The 23,157-nt window shown below is 40.8% G+C and overlaps 1 protein-coding gene across 1 annotated transcript; it reads right to left on the bottom strand.

Moving 5' to 3' along the window:
• Nucleotides 1-7,558: 7,558 nt before the first annotated feature.
• Nucleotides 7,559-12,397, bottom strand: LOC124256798 (beta-porphyranase A-like). The gene is made up of 3 exons (XM_046690755.1): nt 12,164-12,397; nt 9,939-10,083; nt 7,559-9,039 (listed from the first exon to the last, which is right to left on the bottom strand). Exons 1-3 carry the CDS (start codon nt 12,395-12,397, stop codon nt 7,580-7,582), a joined length of 1,839 nt encoding a protein of 612 aa, XP_046546711.1. The 3' UTR covers nt 7,559-7,579.
• Between the last annotated feature and the right edge of the window lie 10,760 nt (nt 12,398-23,157).

The following is a 23,157-nucleotide window of genomic DNA, read 5'->3' on the forward strand; positions in this document are numbered from 1 at the left end:
AGTCTAACACCATTGATATTAACTGATGTGTCCCGTCAACTTCTCACATAGTAATAGTATTAGTCCCCTTATGTTGCGCTCATATCCAGCAACATTACCTGCCCACGGCGCTACGTACAGTACTATTCCCGATCATTGGACACCATCGTACTTTCCGATACTTTCTTCAACTCCCTGGGGATCATACAGCCATGCTGCCTGTTAGGCGCAATTAACTATACACACACATTGCCAGCACATTCTCCCGGGTACCCATTCGACAGCTAGGTAAACTGAGACAATGTGATCTTAGTATCTTGTCCAAGGATACTACACAAATGTGCCCACCTCGTGACCCGAACCAAGGTGCCTCCACCGGGGATCGAACCCGGGCCTTCAGCGTGATAGGCAGACGCCATACCACTGCACTATTGCGCGTGACTTGGATGTGTATACAGTAGATAAACGATATATTTGCTTCACAGGTTGTTGTTGTTATTTGCTTTAATTAGCGTCGCAGCACAACTAAGGTATTTCGGCGACGGGGTAGTACACTTATTAAGAAATGAGAGGGAACACAAAACAGAAATTTTTAAAGAGTGGTATTACCGGATCTTCAGCGTGTTAGGCAGACGCCTTACCACTGCACTATTGCGCTCCACACATAATGTGCCTTTGATGTGTATATACTAATTGAACGATGAGGCAGAGGGCATATCGGGTGGTGTTGTGGAAGTTAAACACACACGAAATACCCTGACAAACTGACTTGGGTGTGTCTATGGTAATTGTCTGATGAGACAGAGGGCATATCGTGCCGTGCAAGAAGTGTAATACAGATGAAGTACACAACAAAGTGACTTAGATATTAACTCAGTGACAAGAGTGACTGACTGAGTTAAGTTGTACATCGCTTTTAGCAATATACCAGCAATATCACGGCGGGGGTCACCATATATGGGCTTCACACATTGTACCCATGTGGGGATTCGAACCCGGGTCTTCGGCGGGACGATACAACGCTTTAACCACTAGGCCACCCCACCGCCCCTGTGACGAGAGAGAAACGGGTGGATTGTATAGTTCTGCAAACGAAATACACCATGAACGTATGGCAGATACATCTATCTTAACCGTCTCACAGAAACGTGTTTAGAATGTAACTTAAAGCGTTCAGCGACTTCCGCCATCTTTTACTGGGCATGCTACTAATGAAACGACTTAGATAATTAGGGGTGGGTATTGCACAGAATTTTCATATTTCAATATATTGCGATGCGAAAGCATGTATTGCGATATGTATTGCAATATATTGCCTGAAGTATTTTTAAACACAAAACTACTTATAAGCGAGTTAATGCTTGATTTATAGAGCAAAAACACAACAAAATCACTATGTTTGATTAAGCATTAATAACAACTTTTAATCATGATAAAATAAAAATGTGAAAAATATTTGGCACAAATGAAACAAGGAAATATCCGAAGATTTCCGAGTGTTACGAAGTTTTCCGAATGCAAGTCAAAATACCGGTTTTAACCAGCGTATCGCAATACGTATCGTGTCTGAACCGGTAAATACCGATAAACCGGTTATATTGCGCAGCCCTATAGATAACTATATTCAAGAATAAGCATTGTCCCAGGAATGCATGCATGCAGATGATATTTTCATTCATAGATGCAGAACAGACATCCACTGCATATGAGTTTGGCTAAACCTTAACTTTACACATGACCGTTCCAGAATTTGTTACGATGCTGTCGATCCGAGTGCAACTCCTTGTGGTTTTGTTGGGCCTCGTCTGTGTTGCTGAACATGAGGTCAATGGGAAGGGGATACCCCCAACCTGCCGTGGAGAGGGGAATGGTCAAGGTGAGTTTATGTCAACACATCCATGTGTACATATTGATCTACCTCCATAACCTTTCCCCCCTTGCTCATCCTTCTTTCATACCCCGTATCCTACATATTCTTTCACTATTGCTGATTATGTCACTACCAGACTACCAGTTGTCCGACATCCATTTTTGTGATAGCCGCGATGGCTGAGTGGGTTAGATGGCAGACTCTGCGTGCTGGCGATTGGGTGCCTGACGCTGAGAGTGTGGGTTCGAATCGAGAGTGTCGAACTCAACCTACAACGCGCCATAATTTGTACTTTACTGAGAAATCCCAAAGTTAATACATGTCATGTCGCTGATTTTGTCTAGTTGGTATCTTTTGCTTCCTTTAACCGATTAATCTCCATATCTGCATGTTTCTTTCATACGAGATTGCCCTTACTTTTACCTCCCCAACTCTCTCGAGTCTATAGGTATCTCTCAGTCCAACCAACTCTTACCATTCCTCTACGTTCTCTTCTAGCACTCTAGCCTTCTCTCTCCCGTCATCGTTCTCTTCCAGTTCCCCCTCTCTTCTCTAGGCCCTCCTGCCAATTCGTTCTCCGCTCTGCCTTCTTTCTTTCTGTTACCCGTTTAACCATATCCTTCGCAGAATAATATTCCTTGTCACTTTGTGCCCTGAACAGAATGTTATTTCTCGTTGCAGGTCTATTCTATACCTTCCGGCATAATAGTACGCCTCTCTATCCCTCTAGAACCAGACCCCTCTCTCTCTCTCTCTCTCTCTCTCTCTCTCTCTCTCTCTCTCTCTCTCTCTCTCTCTCTCTCTCTCTCTCTCTCTCTCTCTCTCTCTCTCGTAATCTCTCTCTCTCTCTCTCTCTCTCTCTCTCTCTCTCGTAATCTCTCTCTCTCTCGTAATCTCAATAATTGCTATGCTAATGTATTTCAGCCACTGGTGATATTGATCGGTGATAGGGTTGTCGATGGAAGCCAGCCAGATGCAGGTAATAACAATGCAATTTTTTAATCTGAGGTTGCTTTCGGACAGGTGGTGTGGTTGGTTTGATTTGTCGTTTAACGCCGCACTCATTAATATTCAAGCTATATAGCGGCTTAAAGCCCAAGACAGCCTCTATTGTAACGTGTGTCAGAGTTATCCAATTGAACAGGGTTGCCTAATGTTGCCAGGAAACACAAGTGAGTGAGTGAGTTAAAATTTATCATCACATCGGCAATATTTCAGCCATATCGTGACGAGAACAATTAATTTTATACATAATAATTAATGGTAAATTGTAAAAATCTGTCAACGAAGGGCAGTAAAATCACTAGATTAGAAGTTAAATCTAGTAATTATATCTAAAACAGTTGAACTATAGATGACAATACAAGGTAAAAACAGGCTATATATTGCCAACAACTGAAGGTAGATCACAATACTAGGGACCATTGGGACTTACAGTACATTTGCTTCCTGCATGGACCCTAGCTGGATTTACACCATCCCTTCAGCCGTTAGCAACGTAGACAAATCTAGCCATACATATAAAAACACACATATTCTACGATTAAAAATAGCGGAGAGTTTTAATTTACTTTGGATGTTTGTGGATTTACGTATCCTCTCAGGAGGACAATCAGTACAGTACTTTAACCCCCCTTGAGGATACAGCCACTAACAATCTGAGTTATTAATTCAAACTTCCAATCAAGACATATTTATCTATTTACAAATTAGTTAACAAATCTAATTCTTTTAAAAATGCACTAATTAAATGAGAACTTATATAACTAAAAAGATCCTTAATAGTTCGTGATTTGAAATAGATATCCCTTGTGATGGAATATTCAACACAGTCAAGCAAGACATGGGATACAAAACGGAGGATCCTCACCTTTTAATAGGTACTCATGAGTATATCTTGTGTGGCCAATACGACATCGTCGTATGATGACCTCTTCAAGTCTGGACTGACAACCAAAGTAGGTGTAACCGATAGTTGGTTTTATTGCATGTAATTTATTGATACCTACCTGGGTGTCCCACTTCTTTTGCATCAGATCACGGATGTAAGTTCTAATGCTAGCTTTGTAATCAGAGTATGGAATAAGAAGTGGTGTCACAGATTTGTTGAGTGCTGCCTTGGCAGCAAGGAAACACAGGTACCAATCTTTAGGTACCCACTAAAACATACAAACGGTTCTTCAAACATTGCAGGCGGTATAATTTACATTAGTGTTCACTGCAAGTTTATCGCTAGGACTGCAGGATTTTATCATAATTTTCTGTATTCATATATAGGCAAATAAATAGAAATAACCATCATTATAAACTCGAAATAACGATTTATTCAAACTCGGACTAATGAGAGGCTGACTGACTGACTGAGTTTGGTTTTACGCCGCTTTTAGCAATATTCCAGCAATATCACGGCGAGGGACACCAGAAATGGGCTTCACACATTATACCCATGTGGGACTAACCAGAGAAACTAATTGACGTGTTAATAACGAATCATGCAGAAAAAAATATTTCAAGTTTGCTTTTATATACTTGAGCTAACAAGGAAATAGTCAAATTAGGAACATGGTATCAACGTAACGACAGACAAAATAATAGTTGAAATTACAAGAATTCCGATGTATATACAAGTAAATATATTGATTCTACCACATTGTCATTCTCAGTCTTCTCTACTATAAATACTAAGATGGAATATATATATAATGTGTTCTTGTCATGTGCAACGTGTGCAACATGTACTACCAACATGTACTACCAACATGTACTACCAACATGTACTACCAACATGTACTACCAACATGTACTACCAACATGTACTACCAACATGTACTACCAACATGTACTACCAACATGTACTACCCATCAATGGTTTAGACTCTCTTAAAGCACTCACAATATGTTATGTATATATATATGGTTACATCAAAGATGAATTTCTCCACTAACTTGGAGAACCAACTGCAAACGTTATGCAGATGAATAGTAATTGAACGAGGACCATGCATCAAATTGCTGAAAAGCATGTGCAAATACCGTGCATGTGAACAGCTGCGCTTTGGTTTAAAGTTTTGTTAAGAGTTCGCAAATTTTCACCTAGTTTCATCATTTATTGAACTCATGACAATAATCTTTTCAACGTCAAGAATTTGTTTTACAATACATTAGTTCATGTATAAACAGTACCTTTAAACAGTATGGATTATTTTCCAAAAGCTAGTTAGGAACTTTGACTGAAGTAAGTGGCTACATTTACACTAGTGCGCCTAAACATTTGATACGTAGTATATTTTCTTGCTGTTATACAAACCGATGGAGAACAATAGGAGCATTATTGTTTCTCACAGTTTAAATGTATGACTGCAGCAACGAGGAATCGGATGATCCAATCAGGGTCAGTGTGGTTAGTCGTCAGCCCTTGATGAACGGACTTCTCTTCTGAAGTGCTGCACAGTCCAATGAGGGTTCGTCTAATCCTGTCAAGGTCAGGGTGGTTAGGCGTCAGCCCTTGATTAACGGACTTCTCCCCTGAAGTGCTGCACAGTCCAATGAGGGTTCGGCTGATCCTGTCAAGGTCAGGGTGGTTAGGCGTCAGCCCTTGATTAACGGACTTCTACCCTGACGTGCTGCACAGTCCAATGAGGGTTCGGCTGATCCTGTCTGGGTCAGGGTGGTTAGGCCTCAGCCCTTGATAAACGGACTTCTCTCCTGAAGTGCTGCAGAGTGGAACGGTTTGAAGCATGTGAAGACTCTCGATCACAGCAGTCCTCTGCGTTACCAAAAGGTTCAGTTTCAGAAGGACCCTGCATCGTTGCCGTTCTTCTCAATACACAACACATAGAACTCTATGAAGTGGGTTGTTCAAGAGCCTTCTCCTGACACACCGGGTCTGTGTGGATGTGATATAGTGCCGAGTCTGGTTGACTCTCAGTTCTGACTTCGTAAAGGTGCATAATTTATATCTATATTTCGATTCATTCGTAACTCCTCGTGTCATTCCGGCAAGCCGGATGGCGTCTTGTACCCTTCTCGTGGCCATGTTTACGACTGGGCCCTGTCTAAGCGCAAACGGGCATGGATATGAAATTAGCCTAGTACTATTACAAAGGAAAGATAACTCTGAATTTCCAAACATGGCTCATAGAGTATCTTATATCAGGTGGACGAAACAGCAATACAGTCACTCTCTTTATAAATATGTTTCAGTGTTGAAAGCTTCTGATCCTTTCGCTTAAAGTTTATGTTGAAATTGTGCTTTGCATAGTTTAGCAAAATTTCAAAGTTCAATGGCGCAGCCATCTTCATGCTTCGACTTGCTTTTTACTACGCGCGATTTGATTGGTTTGCCACGATTCTTGGCAATAATGACGAGTCTTCTAGTAGGTCACGGAAAGAGACGAGTAGTTACGAATGTATTTCGGTTGTGTCTAATGTCCTTGGCTTGCTTACCGAATTTGGGGAATGACTGGTTTTCATCGTGAGTTTTAACATGATGCACAACAGGAAACACAGACGAATAATTGTGTAATAAACTGTATTCTGTCATGACGAACCAAGAGGTTGTCACAACAAGACCCCCGATTATAAGTGATAAGTCTAAACACTTGAAGTAAAAGAGAGAGGTGGCATGTATTGCCTGACACGAATGTCTTCTTCGGTCCAATCATCAATACCGAGAGAATATGAAAGGACGGGCACACTATGTAAGGGGAAATTCTAATGTTGCCAAGTAACAGGTGAGTATGCATATGGTCAGTCATGAAATGTGTTTGGTATATCTTACAACTGGCTACCATATCTGATATGACGTGACACATCCCAACTTTCACAGCCCGACAAAGGGAGCAAATCACCTGGAAAATAAAGTATACGCTTTCATACAAAGAAAGTACTCACGACTTTACATGAGCTCGTGAAGATATCTATTATAAATAGTTTACCTTCAGATTAGTTACAGGTTTGTGTATGAATTTTTGTAAACTTAATGTATGAGAATACGTCGCTTATAAGTTGCAAGTATCGTGCTTATTGAATTTACAAGAAGCAACAGATGAATATCAGAATTCATTCATTTCAACGAAATTGGAAATACGAACGTCTGAAACAGACACGAAATTAATTAACAATTCATCTGTGGTCGTGAAAGTGCAATTCAAAATACGCATGTAAGCGCTCGACGCGTTGATTTATGCAATCAGGCGAATGAATGGGTGAGTGAGTATGGTTTTACGCCGCAATAACAATTGTCCCGCGGCGGACACCAGAAATCGGCTGCACACATTGTACCCATGTGGGGAATCGAACCCGGGTCTTCAGTGAGACGAGCGAACACTTTAACCCCTAGGTTACCCCACCGTCCCTATCATCCATGATGATTTAAGCATTAATTTGAGAGAGCAAATACACTTGGCAAACATTCTCTTCTCGTGTTTATCTGTTCTGTTCTGATTGTGTTCGTTTCGTCTGAGAGCCCTTCTATGACTTTCAAATCCTAAAGATCTCATTTAGACAGTTGTTTCACTATAGTTCCGTGCTGCTAAGTATCGACCCAGGAAGGGTACATATATAACTGAATATTGACAAATTAAAAGTGGTCCTGGATCGATATAGAATAAGTGGTTCTGTAGAAATATAAATATTTATCTTCAACAAACCTACAAACATCTCTTTGCATTTGATTCCTAATGTACGATTTAATAAAAACAAACACAGTTTTCTTAAAGTGAAGTTTATCTACTGAAGTTTTCCAACAACGAGAGCGACGGGCGACACGTGACCGCCGTTTCCGTCAAAGGTCATGCTGACGTTGTTGGTTGTGCGGACCTGTGATTGAGGGACCATGAACTCCCACACATTCCATTTTGTTTTCCCCTCAACCTTCATAGCATCGAACAGCATGTAGCTTGAGGACAACGTGTGACCATTGAACACAGCCTGACGGGGTTTTGATTTGGCATTCTTGTCGCGGCTGACTCCTACTCTAAGATGCGCAGTGTGATATCCAGAGCTGGGTAGATGGATGGTGGTCTGCGCATGGCCGTTGCTGATTGGGATGACCATGTCCTTGCCGTAGTAAGTGTTCTCGTTGTTCGTGTGTATTCCGTTAAAGTTGTAGTTGGTTTTGAACTTGTAGAAGCAGGTTGATGATCCTGGCAGACCAACAGTGCCATGATTCTTAGACCTTTCGAAATGGTAATTGGGATGAACAGCAGGGTTGCCATTTTCGAACAGAACGCATGTTTCTTCACCTGTAGAAGGGTTCAGCCAGTTGTTGGGAAAGTCCAATTTAACATTCTGCCATTTTGAACCATAATTGTGGAGAAGAACCACCATCTCCTTGTTGTGAGGGTTTGCTAGAGCGAGCGATGCAACTATTCTCTCCTGACCATCGTACTGACTTGAGATCCGGAGAAATCTTTGATCATAATAAAAGTTTTGCCAAAAGGTGAAAAATTTGGTCATGTGAAGGGGATGTCCATCCAGGGTAAACAAGGATTTCCGAAGGGAAGTATGACCCGGATATTGCTCATTTGAGAGCAGAAACACTATCACTCTGTCAATAAATTCCCGTAGGTTAAGGAAAGTAAACATGAATCCGTTTGGTTGATAAATGGTTTGAAAGTCTATCATTCCATTTTCAAAACCCGACGCAACTCCGAACACATTTCCCCTTCCAAACTCACTGATAACCAACGGAACATTTTTGCCTTTCTTAAGATGAGAGTAATTCTCCACCATGTCAATAGAGGCGACCAGACGAGCTTCGTTGATACCAGAATAAGCGTAACTTCCACCAGATACACGCACATAGTTGTAGGAATGGAAAGAGAAAAAATCCAAGTGATCAAGAGACATGTCCAGAAACTTGGCAGTCCTCTTCCAGTAGCTGAAGTTATTCTCGTCTGCTTCTCCCAAGGCCATAGTGGTGTACGTTGGTCCACCAACTTTCATTCCAAATCTTGATTTCAGTTTTTTGGCGACAGCCTTGTGGAAGTCTATATTCGTTTGTTGGTCAATATACTTTTCGACCCAATCAGGTTCATTAATGACTTCAAATATGTGGGGAATGCGACCTCCTGTGTAGTCCTTTGTACTCTGTACCATCAGGGACACAAACTCAGCTGCAGCGTCAACATTGTTGGGGAATTTTCCTTGATGATGAGACGTATCTATCCAACTGGGCCAGTTCAGACCTGTAAAACAGAAACACATGCAATAGGTCAAATATATTCATCAATTGCTAAACTGCTAAATCAGAACGTGTGAATGGGCCAAGTTGCAGGCCTTTATAGCAGGTGGTGTAATACGAGACGATAAATATTGTGCCTCTTGGTATAGTTTGCGCAAAATGGAATTCCAACCAAAAGAACAGAAGAGAAATTGTACGTCAAATATATTTAATGCTAAACTGTTTATTGTTGGTGTAATACTAAATGTTATTACTCTCAAGTGGAAGATACTGCAGTGTAATATTTTTATGTCAGTATTACACTAGTGCAATACCGCTAGACGTATGACGTCATAATGGTTTACAGTTATGACGTCACAATGCTAATACCTCAGTCACAATGGTATTAGACCTTGCTTGACTCGCAGAAACCTGAGAGTCATCACACTTCGTAGGTAGTTTCTATCAATTAATGTTGGAGAGTAATAAACAGAATACTAAACTCGCTTCCCCGAAATACCATTTTTATTGTACCAAATCATTAACTCGTTTAATAAAAATGGTATCACACGGAAACGTGTTTCGTATCCTCTATATATTGTATCACACCAATACGTTGTTCATCCATAAATTGTTATCCTTCCCTATAAGATGATATACACTGAGCCTTTTTGATATATACTGAACAGCAAAAGTAACGAAAGTCTGGCTTATGAAATTTCGAAACTTGCGTTTCTTTTGCTGTTCAGTATAGTTTGAGCAAAATGGAATTCCAACCAAAAAGAACATTAATTAAAGACTGAATGTCTCAACTTGTGAGTTGCGGTGATTTCTGTCCCTGACATACCTGTCGTTGGCCCATGTTTTAAAGTTCATATTCCTGTTAAAATATTGTTCTTAAACTGATTACATGAAACAAGAAACATTTTATTTCCCAGACCATGTTGTTGATGTCACTTCCATAGCCATTCACTTGTTGCATGTAGAACCCGAATGTCTTTGACTGGAGTGTATGGTCCTGGAGATAGGCAGGGTCTGGGTAGCCATGGTGACTTGGGCTTTGACGCCACTGAATGAGACAAGATTATGTTGAAGATTATTGACTAACTTTGAAAATGATACTGTTTTAAATGCAAATAGCATATATCATTTTAATGAGTTAATTAAAAGGTGCATGTTTCATAATAATTGTTGTCACAGTGTTGCTGTCACTGAATAATGCTACGGCATCTTTCTCATGAAATTCTCCTAAATAGCGTTGGACAGTTGTGCAGGTGTCTCTGACGTTTGTCAATGTACACGTCTGTTGCGTTCATCTCACAGATACCCTATGAGAAGGCCATTGGCAAGAGGTTTCAATTCAGGAGGAAGTCGTGACGCGTTGTTTTGTATTGCCGGTATCGGTCATGAACCGAAAGAAGATGAAGCAGAAGAATGTTTACCATGTAGAGATTACCCAGATCAAGAGGGAAGTCAGATCTCGGTGTGTAGCATAGAGCCAACAACATCATCGCATTTCCGCCACCATTGTCGTCTGTAGACACGCTGTCTACAATCTCGGTATTGGAGAAGAAATCGTAATTCAGCCCTCAGTCAGACGACAAGGATAAATACCCGTGTGAGTAATGTCCATCCTCGAAGATGGTTTCTGGCTATTTGGTTTATAACCTTCACAAACAAGGAACATCCCCTGCAGTCTCAGTGGCAGAAGAAGCAGGTTGGTGATACAGAGAAAGAACAATATAGTGATCTTGTGCAGGGGTGGTAACTCTTGGTCTTACGCTTGTCAGACGCTCTGGTGTATCAGGACATGACAAGCAGCTACAGACTTGGACGCTCCAGCTTCAAGGCGTCCTCTGTCGATGATGTGATCGGCATCCTTCAGTTTTGGAATTCTCCCACAGACAATATGTGGACAATCCTTCGACAAAATGCTGACTGACGTTAGATCATGACCCTTCACATTCATTGTCATGACTATTACTGATCTGAATTAGATTTCCTTTCCTTGAGCTTTTCGTGTAGTCTCATAAAAAATATTGTATAAAACTGCAAAATTAAAGACGGTCGCGTTTGCGCACTGCACTAGCAAACCATTATGTATTCAACTGTATTCAATATTGTATTCGTATATAATGTTTTCTGAATAGGAAAAAAGTAACATTCTCGATATTGATTATTTTCTAAATAAACCGAAATTTGAATCTTCGTGAAAATGACTTGAATTGATTTGCTTGCCGGAACAGTTCATGGCATATCAGCGTTAGAACTTGACTGAAGTCAGCTACCAGTACCAAGGGCGACAAAGGGGAACAACCAGTTCTCGCTGACTTGGTTGTTGCATGGCATCGTAACTAAGTTGCGCAAGTTGATGCGCAGATCGATGTTCTTGTTGTTCTTCCTAGTCACAGGATTGTCCGGCTCAGACAATCGATTGTTGCGTCAGCAAAACAAGCATACTTTGAGTATGGATAGGCTGTTAAGTGTTTGCCATGACGCAGAAAACATGAGTATCTGACTCCCAAACAGATGTCCATGACTCCCTCTCTTGACAAAAAGAGTCATGATGACTAGTACATTTTTACGCATGGATGCGGACAACCTTTATATTTGACTCCCAAAAACATGTCCTTGACTCCCTCTCATGACACAAGGGTGTCATGATTACTCCTAAATTTGTATGCCTAGGGCAAACACAGGCTGTTCAAATAGGTTATTCATAAGGTAATCGATATGTATGGACATGTAGCTAATCTACAGCAGTAGACATCAACATTTTCTGTTGTGTTTACGTGATATGAAATTCATGCTATCAACTTTGAATGGATTTTCCAGGGGCGGTGGGGGAGCCTAGTGGTTAAAGCGTTGGCTCGCCATGCCGAAGACCCGGGTTCGAATCCTCACATGGGTACAACGTGTGAAGCCCATTTCTGGTGTCCTCCACCGTGATGTTGCTGGAATATTGCTAAAAGTGGCGTAAAACCAAACTCAGTCAGTCAGTATGGATTTTCTATGCGCGATTTAGTCCCATAAGAAGACGCTCCGTATGTCTCCAAACCAGAGGAAACATTGAGTATATATAACATGTTTAGGCATCCAACCCACAACGCTGTGCATGACATGTAAGATGTTCTGTAATTCATACGTACATTTTCAAAGAGATGACCGCTCAGATCTGGGTTCAGCCAACGTCCGGCAGCCGTTCTGATCGCTTTACACTTTGGTATTAGGTTATGCTGGGTGAGACCATTAATTTTGTTCCATCTCTCAACTTCGAAATGCACCCTTCCACCCTGGGAGAGCCACTCGTTGTAGATGGTGACGGTTGTGTCTGGGAAGGCCACTCCCCAAAGCAACAGATTGCACACAAGCAGCAGTAACATTCTGCTATGAAATTATGACGTATCAGACCTCTATCTTGAGCTTTAAATTGTCCTGTTCAAGGCTGTAATCTACATGTGAAAGGAGCGGCTGACTCCTAAAAATATGGCAGATAAACGTAACTGATAAGAAAATGCGTCACAGCCACAACAACAAATTCCTCTCTGCTCATTCTGAAATAGTCAGCTGGCAAGCAGTGAGTGGTCTGAAAGTTTGTGATCTGTTTTATTTCCTCTTTTCGAAAACAACAATTATATGCAATTAAATTTGACAAAGTTATCCCTTAATTTTACAGTTACATTTGCAAGTGGTATAATTATAGTGTGCTACACTCTTCAAAAAGAAATGTCATTTTTAGAAGAATTTATTGCTTTTGTTTAAGAGCATTATTTCATGTAATTCCAATGGTAATAGCGAAAATTGGTGAATAGGTGAAAATTCACACGTTTATAGACAATGACTTTGCCAACACAACATCAGCTTTTATTGATGTGTTTCAGTCGACGAAGTTGCTCTTGAGGAATTCTTCCCCACTCTTCCTGCAATGCGATGGTCAATGTGGAAGTGTTTTGACGTTGTTCGTGCACGTCGATCGAGTTCTTCCCATAGGTGTTCTATCAGGTCTAGATCTGGTGAGCGGGAAGGCAATGGCACGACATTGACGTTAGAATTGGCAAGGTAGCAGATCATGACGCGTGCTGTATGTGAAGTAGCTGTATGCCAAGAACTCCCTCTGTCGGTCCATAATCGGAAGCATGTGACGTGTAAAGGCTTTGTTGATGTACCGATTTGCTGTCAAATTCCCCAGAACCATCACTAAATTTTGTCTTTGTGTGTTGGATACCTCACCCCACACAATGACGCTGTCCCCACCGAATCTGTCGACCCGTCGAAGGCAATTAGGGGCACAACATTCAATTCTCCGACGGTAAACACGCTGTCTTCCATCTTGCTAGTGAAGAAGAAATCGTGATTCATCACTGAACCAGAGACGCTTCCAGCTTCTAACGTTCCAGTTCCGGACAAGCAATCGATTCCTGACAGTTCGGTCGGATAATCTTCTTAAACCAGGGATGTTTTGTGCAACCTCCACGACTGTGGCAAGTCGATGACGCAAGAGAGCAACCAGGATGTATCGGTCCTGGGTTTGAGTTGTAACGTTTGGACGGCCGCTTCTCCGGCGATCTTAGGCGGAATTGATCTGCAGGAAACGATCTCAAAGGGGAAATATGGTGCTCTGGTGAACGTTGAAATGTCGGGGAAAATGCAGACTGCGACTCCCCAGATTCAAGGCGGCCTATGGCGATGTTTCGATGGGCGACACTCAGTCGTGGCATGAAGCTTTCCTCTTTTCCAGGCGGGTGGTGAGGTAGCCTAGCTAGTGGTTAAAGCGTTGGCTCGTCACGCCGAAGACCCGGGTTCGAATCCCTACATGGGTACAATGTGTGAAGCCCATTTCTGGTGTCCCCCGCCGTGATGTTGCTGGAATATTGCTAAAAGCGGCGTAAGACCAAACTCAATCAGTCAGTCAGTCTTTTCAAGGCAAAAACAAAAACGGTCTTGCATACATGTGCATTATGCTAGTTTGGTATTTACAAACCAGTCAGAGATTCAGGTTAGAATAATGGTATTCCACGACTCATGCTTGTCGCTAGAGTCAAGATAGAAAATGATGGGTGACCAGGCATCCTGACTTGGTTGATACGTATCATGATATCCCAGTTGGGGAGATCGATGCCCATGATGTCAATCACTGGACAGCTTGATTACTTACATACCGCCGACACGTAGTTTGAATGTTGTTGTTTGCGGCGTTAAACAACAAAAAGTCAAAGTCAAGTCAAATACTTTTATTCCGTATGTAGGTCACATTGCTTACAAATATAGATACACTTTAAAGGGCATGCATATCAATAATACACGTGTTATTTGTTCAAATAGATTTCTTGTCAGTATCATATAATATTTAATATAAACGTATATACACACCTTTATAAACATTTAAAATGGAAAAATGTGTGGTTTAAAGAAAATGTATAGGAGTCTGATTGCTCTGATGTTATAAGCATGAAAGATATATTTACATACATTTCTTAAAAGTGTTTCATTATTTGTTGATAACAGGGACTTTAATTTAAAGTAGTTTGGTTGTTTCTGATATACATATGGCAAGTATTTTAATCTAAGGGAGTTATATTCAGTACATATTAAAATGGAATGATACTCATCTTCCACACCCAGCTTACACAATGGACAATTACGTTCTGCAACCTCAACATTTAACAAAAAGTCAAATAAAGTTTGTGCACAGTGGATTTGGGAAGGACTTATTGCAAACCGTCTATATTTGGTTTTATATCGGCAGTTTTAGACATGCTGCCACACTACATTCCTGCCACAGCTAACAGTGGAATCCAAATTCTCCAACCTATCTAACCTAATCCCATCGTGAATACAAAGTTGGCATATCTTCTTGTGCTATCTGGTAAAGTAGAGCAAAACCGTGACAAGATTTTGGTCCCATGGTTGACGCCAAACAGCTGTTAGCACATTAACTCGGTAGCAATTCTGGATGAACTGAGCACCATGCAGTAACATGCACATGACCGCATATGGAACGTGTATTCAGGCTTAGTGGCTTGGGGTCTTGTGTGTCACTCGTGGAAGAACTCGAAGATCATTTGGTATTTGTTCCTGGAGACAACCTTCGGTAGGAACAGGTTCAGACGGCTGTTTTAATCCTAAATCCGCATGTGGATAGCAGAATGAGTTGATAATGATTATCTAGTCTGTATATGTGTATTATTAATTAGGGGGGTGGGTTAGTCTAGTGGTCAAAGTGTTTACTCGTCACGCTGAAAACTCGGGTTCGATTCCCCACATGGGTACAGTGTGTGAAGCTCATGTCTGGTGTCCCCGCCGTGATAGTGCTGGAATATTGCTAAAAGCAGCGTAAAATTTAACTCACTCTCTATTATTAATTAAGGGGAAGCGTAATATAGAAGCTGATATCCAAGTTGGATTCCACTACATCGTAGATCGATGCTCGTGCTGTTGATCACTGGATTGTCTAGTCCAGACTCCATTATTTACAGACCGCCGCCATGAGCTGGAATATTGCTGACTGCGGCGTAAAACTCAACTCACTCACTTGTTGCAAGTTGCATTGTTTATTTTCTGTAAATATTTTATTGAACTTTACATGATGCATACCTGTGAGTTTTTTGTTTGTATATCTCATACCTTGAAAGAGGCAATTGATGGGAATTGGTTGGTCACAATGTGTGACTTGGAAAGTTCTGTGTCATTTTGACCAAACGCTCTAAATCGGTCCTGACACTAATACTACATGCAAATACTTAATTAACTATTAACATCTGACTGTATATCTCTGTTGACATCACTGGAAATAACGACTAAACACCATGCCTGTAATTAGTGCTGTCCTGAATAGGGCTGCACGGAATTATCGGTATACCGGTATATCGTAAGACGCCTCTCAATCGATACGTATTGCAGTGGGGTATTTTCTCAGAACTGGTATATTGGGTAGTGGGATTATATACTCATGGAAACGAATAAGGAAAACATGTAAGCACATTATATATTTCCAGTTTTTCACCCACAGTGCGATATAGAGTATGACAAAAAAAACGGAAAAGAAAACTTTCGTGTGTTCCTTTATTTGTTTCCATGAGTATATGTGATGTGTGAGTTTTCTAAAATCTACAGACTTGTATTCACAATGAAGTTTTCCATAATCTAAAAGAGTCCAGTCTTAGTAGTTTCAACCAGTACTTGATTAATCCGTCTGTAAATAATGGAGTCTGGATCAGACAGTCCAGTGATCAACAGCATGATCATCTATCTACGCAACTGGGATACGATGACATGTGTCAACAAGTCAGCAAGCCTGACCACCCGTTTCCGTGAGTCGCCTCTTACGACATGCATGGGGGGTTGAAAACCAGTTCTAACCCGGAAAAATCAATGGCAAAAGATCCAGTAACACCGTACAACATTTAGTGAAAGCTCCTCTTCTGCACAATACGACCCTGCATTTCAATATTTTCATGGTCGACAAGAAAAAAACACATTTAAATTTTAAACCTGATAACTGAGGGGAATATAAACGAATCCTTTTCTCTCATGAAGGCTCATGATACATGTTCGCGGCCTGATGATATAAATTATCAATTATTAAAACATCTACCACAGGAATCTCGCATAACTTTATTGAATATATTCAATAACATTTGGTGATTTTCCACTTTCCTGGCATGACGCAATGATTGTTCCTGTACTCAAACCAGGGAAGGATCACAGTGATCCTTATAATTATCGCCCCATTGTTTTAACCAGCTGGAACACGTTCCAGACCATGGAAACGTGTGATACATGGTCGACTCGTCTGGTACCTAGAATCAAGTCAACTTATCACAGATATCCAGTGTGGTTATAGACACCAGAGTTTTACCATTGATCAGATTAGTGTCATTTATTCGTGATGGTTTTATTAAAAAACACCATGTAGTTTCTAATTTCTTTGACTTTGAAAAAACGGTATACATGTATGTTATATGGTATGTTAAAAGAAATGCGTTCGATGGGCCGCATGATTGCTTTGTTGCAAGATGTGTAGAAGATAAACAGTTTTTTGGTAAGAATTCGAACCACTCCTTCAGTATCGAAATCAATAGTTTGGCTATATCATGCCATGGTACCAACATGAATAGCATTGAAAGGCCATTGCAGCTGTGTCTAAACAAGATGCACACATTGTCACTGGAAAATAGTATTAAGTTTTCCAAATCTAAAACATGTTTTTGTCCATTTTTGTGATAAACATAACATCCACACAGATCCAGAGCTATTCCTTAAAACAACTACCATCAACATCGTACAAGAAGCTAATTGTTTTGGAGATAACATTTGACCGCAAATTATCATTTATCCCACACATTAGAAATCTCGAGGCATAATGTTTGAAGGCTCTCGATATTCTAAAGGTTGTTTTAAATACAAAATGGGGTGGGGATCACTTCTACAGATCTTTCATAAGATCCCAGCTTGACTATGACTGTTTCATATAATGGTCCAGCTTGCAAGTCATATCATTAAAAGCTGGATACAATTCATAATAAAAGTATTACACTATGTTTGGAGCCATTCCCATATCACATTCAGTGTTGTCACAACCCCTAGTGTACAGTACACAACCTTGTGCACTTAAAAGAACTCACGAATCCGTTAGTATATGACCAGATGGTGGCCACATGAATACGTGCAAACACCTAGTTGAGGGTACAGCAACGTGCAGTAAACTTGGACAAAGTACTGTGACTATGTGTACCAGTCCACCCAGCTGTAAATGGGTACCTCGTTAGGATGAGAAAGCCACAATAACTCGGTGCGGCTAGTGGCTGCAAGAGTTGTATACTCCCCAGGGAGTTAAGATTGATAATACGATGTGCCGTTGAGATTGACATCCAATGATCGAGTGAAAAACTACCAGAACCTTGAGCATGCCCTATTTGCGTGGATATGTGCGCTATGTAAATATCCTATAATAATAAAAACAATTAATAATATCGAATGCTTTTATGTTGAAGCAAATGAATCATGTTTAATGTTGATAACAGTTATACTCGTATTTATCTAAGGTACTGTGAGAAGGTGGAGCCAGCAAAGGGAATTAATACAATTATCGGGCTGAGCCGTAGATGCACCCAGGATGCTAGTGGAGATTTATCGGGACGTATACCCTGGGGAGTATTGAGGATGCCATTATAATATATCTTGTTGTATATGTTCCTTTTTCAATCTTATGCTTTTCATTTTCAGGAATTCAGTGGCTAATTAAAGACCGAGGAGCAGGGGTGCCGTATACAAGTAAATCACAATGGTCAAAATAGATCTGTTAATATGTACACATGTAACAACTGGTAGAATTAGATTGGCTTTTGGATTTCTGTTACTCCTACCGATCGTAACCTTCTTTGCAACTATGGGCAAGTTGAACAAACATTCTTCACTCCACATAGGAGGTTTCAAATTGAGAGCAGTTGCCAGTAAAAGAAATAATGAACACTCAGATCCACATCAATATTTCAATGTTCCCTGCTACAGAAATCCTCCAAACAGATTTCTTCCATTCCCGTCTCAAGATCTAAGAAATCTCGAAAAGTGGTATTTCTCAGTCGATGATTTCTTTTCCATGAACAACAGCCAACCTCTGGATCGCCCAGAAGATGATGGACCTAATTTGTATGAAAATTATGATTTGAAGAAGCCATGGAGTTTTACTCTTTCTGATCATCGTTCCAAAGAATTCGAAATATTGAATGGCACAACGGGATGTTTTATACGAGGTACAGCTAGCACAAGATTACAAGGTACTGAAGCAGCGTGTGTGTGCACTTCCGGTTATAGCGGCCAGCATTGCTCTGTGCCTGCAATAGTCCAGAAGTCTCTACTTCATGGTCATGCCCCAACACTACGAGATACGCCACGGCGGATTATTCTGTCCACAAAATTCAATATGGAGCTTCATGTTCTAATGCTTAAGATGCTACAAGTGCATTCAGCCGTGGATCTGTTTGGGATACTGGAATCCAACTATACTGGACATGGAGATCCACGACCGTTAAGGTTATTACACAATTTGAGAAGACGATACATGAAGCGATTCCACCACAAGATAATGCACGTATTCATTGACACATTCCCAACTAAAGGACAGTTACATGGAGGTGTTGCAGAGAATCACATCAACCAATATATCCTCCCTGCCTTAGAGACGAGAGTTTCAGGACTCAGAAATGACGATCTCTTCATCTACATGGACACTGACAAAACTCCAGATGTGAAAGTTTTGCAGTTCCTGAAGCTTCACAATGGTTATTCTTTCCCGGTCGGCTTCGTGCTTCAGCATTTTATGTATGGTTTCTATTGGGAATATTCGCCTACCAAGGTCAAAAGCGTTTGTAGCCTCCAGATGTTCAGGGACGTTTACAGTGGCGATGTGTATGCACTTCGAGCAGATAGAAAAAGAAAATCATCTTCTCTCATGTCACATGCATGGTTCATCGGATCACCTGACAACTATGCTGGATGGCATGCATCATGGTTCTCCTCGCCAAGGGAGGTAATCGCGAAGCTGACTTCCGCTATTAATGCTGACTTTCCCCGATGGGGAGACTACCCAGACAAATGCACATTTGACTATGTTGCTACTCTGTTTCGAAAGGGAGAATATTTTGATGGAAAGAAGCAATTCAATCAAAGTTGTTTAGACGACATTTATGTAATTAGAATTCTTTTTTTATCTTTTGGAGCATAAAGAATACTTTAATTTCATGCTATACAACCCATCGGCTGTAAAGATGGATTCTAAGGATCAATCAATATACACTAAAGGGTAGAGCCCAATCTTTCTGCTCGCCAGTATGTTGCTCCAGTGAGTTATGCAATAGGTAGTGAGTGAGTGAGTATGGTTTTACGCCACTTTTAGCAATATTCCATCAACATCACGGCGGTGGACACCAGGCCCCGATTTCTCGAAACAAACTTAAGTCTGAGTTTTGACTTAAATTAGAGCTTTTACTCAAATTGAGAAAACGAAGGAAAATGCATTTCCCTCAATGAACTGAAATCGATTATAAACTCAAACTTAGTAGAAAATTTGAGTTTGGTGGAGAGATTACTTAAGCTGTTTGGGCCTTTATATTTCAAAAATGCAATTGAGTTATAATATATGTAAAATATAAGAGAATCTCACCCAAAAATCACTCTTCGTTAGTTTTCAATGAAAAATGTCCATTTCTGAACATGGTACTGCCATTAGACTTGCAGTGCAGCGATGCCATAGCATTGTCACGTCATCAAGTTCATGTCCTAGGAGATATCGTTTAATCTCACACAAGCAAAAGCTCCTGTGGAACGGTTTTGGAAGATAATTTCAAATCCTGCAATTCATATAGGCTCTGTGTACAGACTATCTGTTTTCATATCAAGGCTTGGAACTAATTAAACTTCTATTCAATACTGTTGCCTCCTTAGGGAGAAATATAAATTTTGAGCCATAGTTGAGAAGTGACTCTACCGGAGCAGCAAACACTGTTTGCTTTCAGGTTCAAAGCTGGATTGGTTAGATGAAGTCACTACATTGTCACTACATTGTTCCCTACCTGATGCATTTAGCGAACATATTTTGCTGGGATTGGGTTCCGCTGTCAGCGAGGTACGTGGTGCGCGGCGTTTGGTATGGTTTGGTGAGGGTCGAGTGTCGTAGTACTGCTGCTGCTCCTGTTTTGTCGCTTATTTTGTGCCGTTTTTGACCGTGCGCCGCTACGCTTCCTCTCTTATCGCCGTTTTGATTTGTTTTGGTGGTGTTTTATGGATGTGTCCGTTATAGCGGCATGGTGTAAGTACGTCTGGGTGTACGTACTGACACATATTGGGCTACGTATTGCTTTATTTCTTCCGGAATCAAATATATCAAGAACACTATCAAGGTACGTTTAGAATACGTTCGGTGAACAATATTAGCTTATTTTGCCATATATTGCTGTTTGGGGAAGTGCTGTTGCACCAATGTTTGCTGGTTGTGTTATGTTTATCCCAGGATTACCCTAAAAACTGTGTCCATGACATTAGAAAAACTATAGGTGATGTTGAGTTAGTGAATTAACCTAGGAACAAGGGACCAACTGATTCACTGCAAATCAAATGATCAGTTAAAGGGGACCATGGCCTTAACGTCAATTTGTGACATTCGTGTCAGAGTCCCAAATCTGAGCTAAAGCATTTACATTGACTTTGATGTGATTATAGAAGAAATAGTTCAACAACTTAAGGGTCACAAGGTCATAGAGGCTAAACGTTTGTTGCGTTTGAAGGAAAAAGAAATTACCAATTCTGTTTTGTTTACATTTGAAACCTCTGATCTTCCTGAACGTGTCAAGATTTACTGGATACGTCGTTGTGTAGTCCGACCTGGTAGACGCTGCATGTGACTGAGTGAGTGAGTTTAGTTTTACACCGCTTTTAGGAATATTCCAGCAATATCACGGCGGGGACACCAGAAATGGGTTCACACTTTGTACCCATGTGGGGAATCGAACCCAGGTCTTCGGCGTGACGAGCGAACGCTTTACCCACTAGGCTACCCCACCGCCCGAGACTACATGTGCAACCAGGACTGCCACGTTTCATCTCAATCTGGAAGGAAGATAACTGTATGCACAGGAGCGGTGGGGTAGCCTAGTGGTTAAAGAGTTCGCTCTTCACGCTGAAGACCCGGGTTCTATTCCCCACATTGGTACAATGTGTGAAGCTCATTTCTTGTCCCCCGCCGTGATGTTGCTGAAAGTGGCGTAAAACCACACTCATTCACTCACCTGCATGCACAAGATGTAGTCGGGATCATCCAGGTTAGAACTGATCTTCAGCAACCCATGCTTGTCGTAAGAGGCGACTGACGGGATCGGGTGGTCAGGCTCGCTGACTTTGTTGACACATGTCATCGTATCCCAACTGCGTAGATCGATGCTCAAGCTGTTGATCACAGGATTGTCTGGTCCAGACTCGATTAATTACAGACATGCGCCATATAGCTGGAATATTGCTGAGTGCGGCTTTGAACAACGACAACAGCACGCTAGTGCTGCCTTTTAAGAAACACCTAGTGAAACTATTCCTTTGGCTAAAGCAACCATTCACGGTAGGTCAAATTTTCCTGATTTTTTTGTTCCATGTCATTGCTATTGTGTAGGTTCCAGCTCATATAGGTTTGCGTGGTAACTGACTCTCTTGCAGACTCTGTCCTCGAGTTACACAAAATTGTAAAACTCGCCGTCATGAGAGACGTGATCATATTACGTGACCGCATCAGGCTGTGTAAGACAAGCCAAGCATATCTCGTCACGTAGAAACATTAAATAAAATATATGTATTGCTTTTAAATCGTTTTAACATTTGTTTTTCTGTTTCTTTTTCAGCTTTTTCATTGAACAAGCATCATAGTTTGGTGGGGGTATTCTATTTTTTTTAATACAAATTGGTTGCTTGCTTTTTTTATCAGTTTCACTGAGGAGAGGATCCTGTCATTTCATCCAAATACGATGAATACATTTTTATTCATGGTAAATACAACCTTTGGTGCAATATGTTTATTTACTTTTATCATAGTTCAACTTCAATAAATGTGTTGGGCGCAGATAGACCCTATTTCTGGCCTAAGCCGAACTTAAACTGTACCACCACCATCAAAAATTTTTGTGGCTGGGAAACGGTTCCCATCCATTTTTCCGGGATTTGAACCCACACACTCGGGGAGGAAGGTGCGGTTGCTGAGTAGATTGGTGTGCTGGCGATTAGGTGCCTCACTCTAAGAATACGGGATCGAATCCCGGATAGTACACAACCCAAAAGTACTGGAATCTGTAATTACTGAGCTATGATAATAACAATGTCATATACAATTCGTGTCGCAACCTTATTATTGTGATATAGTGGGAGATGTGACATTATGGGAAATGACTGATGATTTACTTTGAAAGTCTTCCCCTTTTTTGTCATGAAGATATGTCAACCATGCTTCAGGCAGCTAATTGCTAGTTTGAATAAACATTACGTATTAAATTACTGCATTTCTACTTATATTATATGATGTACAATAATGGATTACAAAAATGCCGACTTTGAGATGATGTCGCTGGTCATCCCAGGCCAATTTTTGGTGAGTAAGTGAGTTTAGCTT

Source organism: Haliotis rubra, unplaced genomic scaffold, assembly GCF_003918875.1.
Source record: "Haliotis rubra isolate DU_JTF1 unplaced genomic scaffold, ASM391887v1 Scf64, whole genome shotgun sequence".
Lineage (NCBI taxonomy): Eukaryota > Metazoa > Mollusca > Gastropoda > Lepetellida > Haliotidae > Haliotis > Haliotis rubra.

What these genes read in the sequence shown, in the direction of transcription:
- LOC124256798 (XM_046690755.1), bottom strand. Translation starts at nt 12,397, where the DNA reads ATGTTACTGCTGCTTGTGTGCAATCTGTTGCTTTGGGGAGTGGCCTTC. An exon ending in GCGGTCATCTCTTTGAAAAT is followed by an intron (nt 10,084 to 12,163) that starts GTACGTATGAAT and finishes TGTCTCATTCAG; the next exon opens with TGGCGTCAAAGCCCAAGTCA. An exon ending in CATGGTCTGGGAAATAAAAT is followed by an intron (nt 9,040 to 9,938) that starts GTTTCTTGTTTC and finishes TCTGTTTTACAG; the next exon opens with GTCTGAACTGGCCCAGTTGG.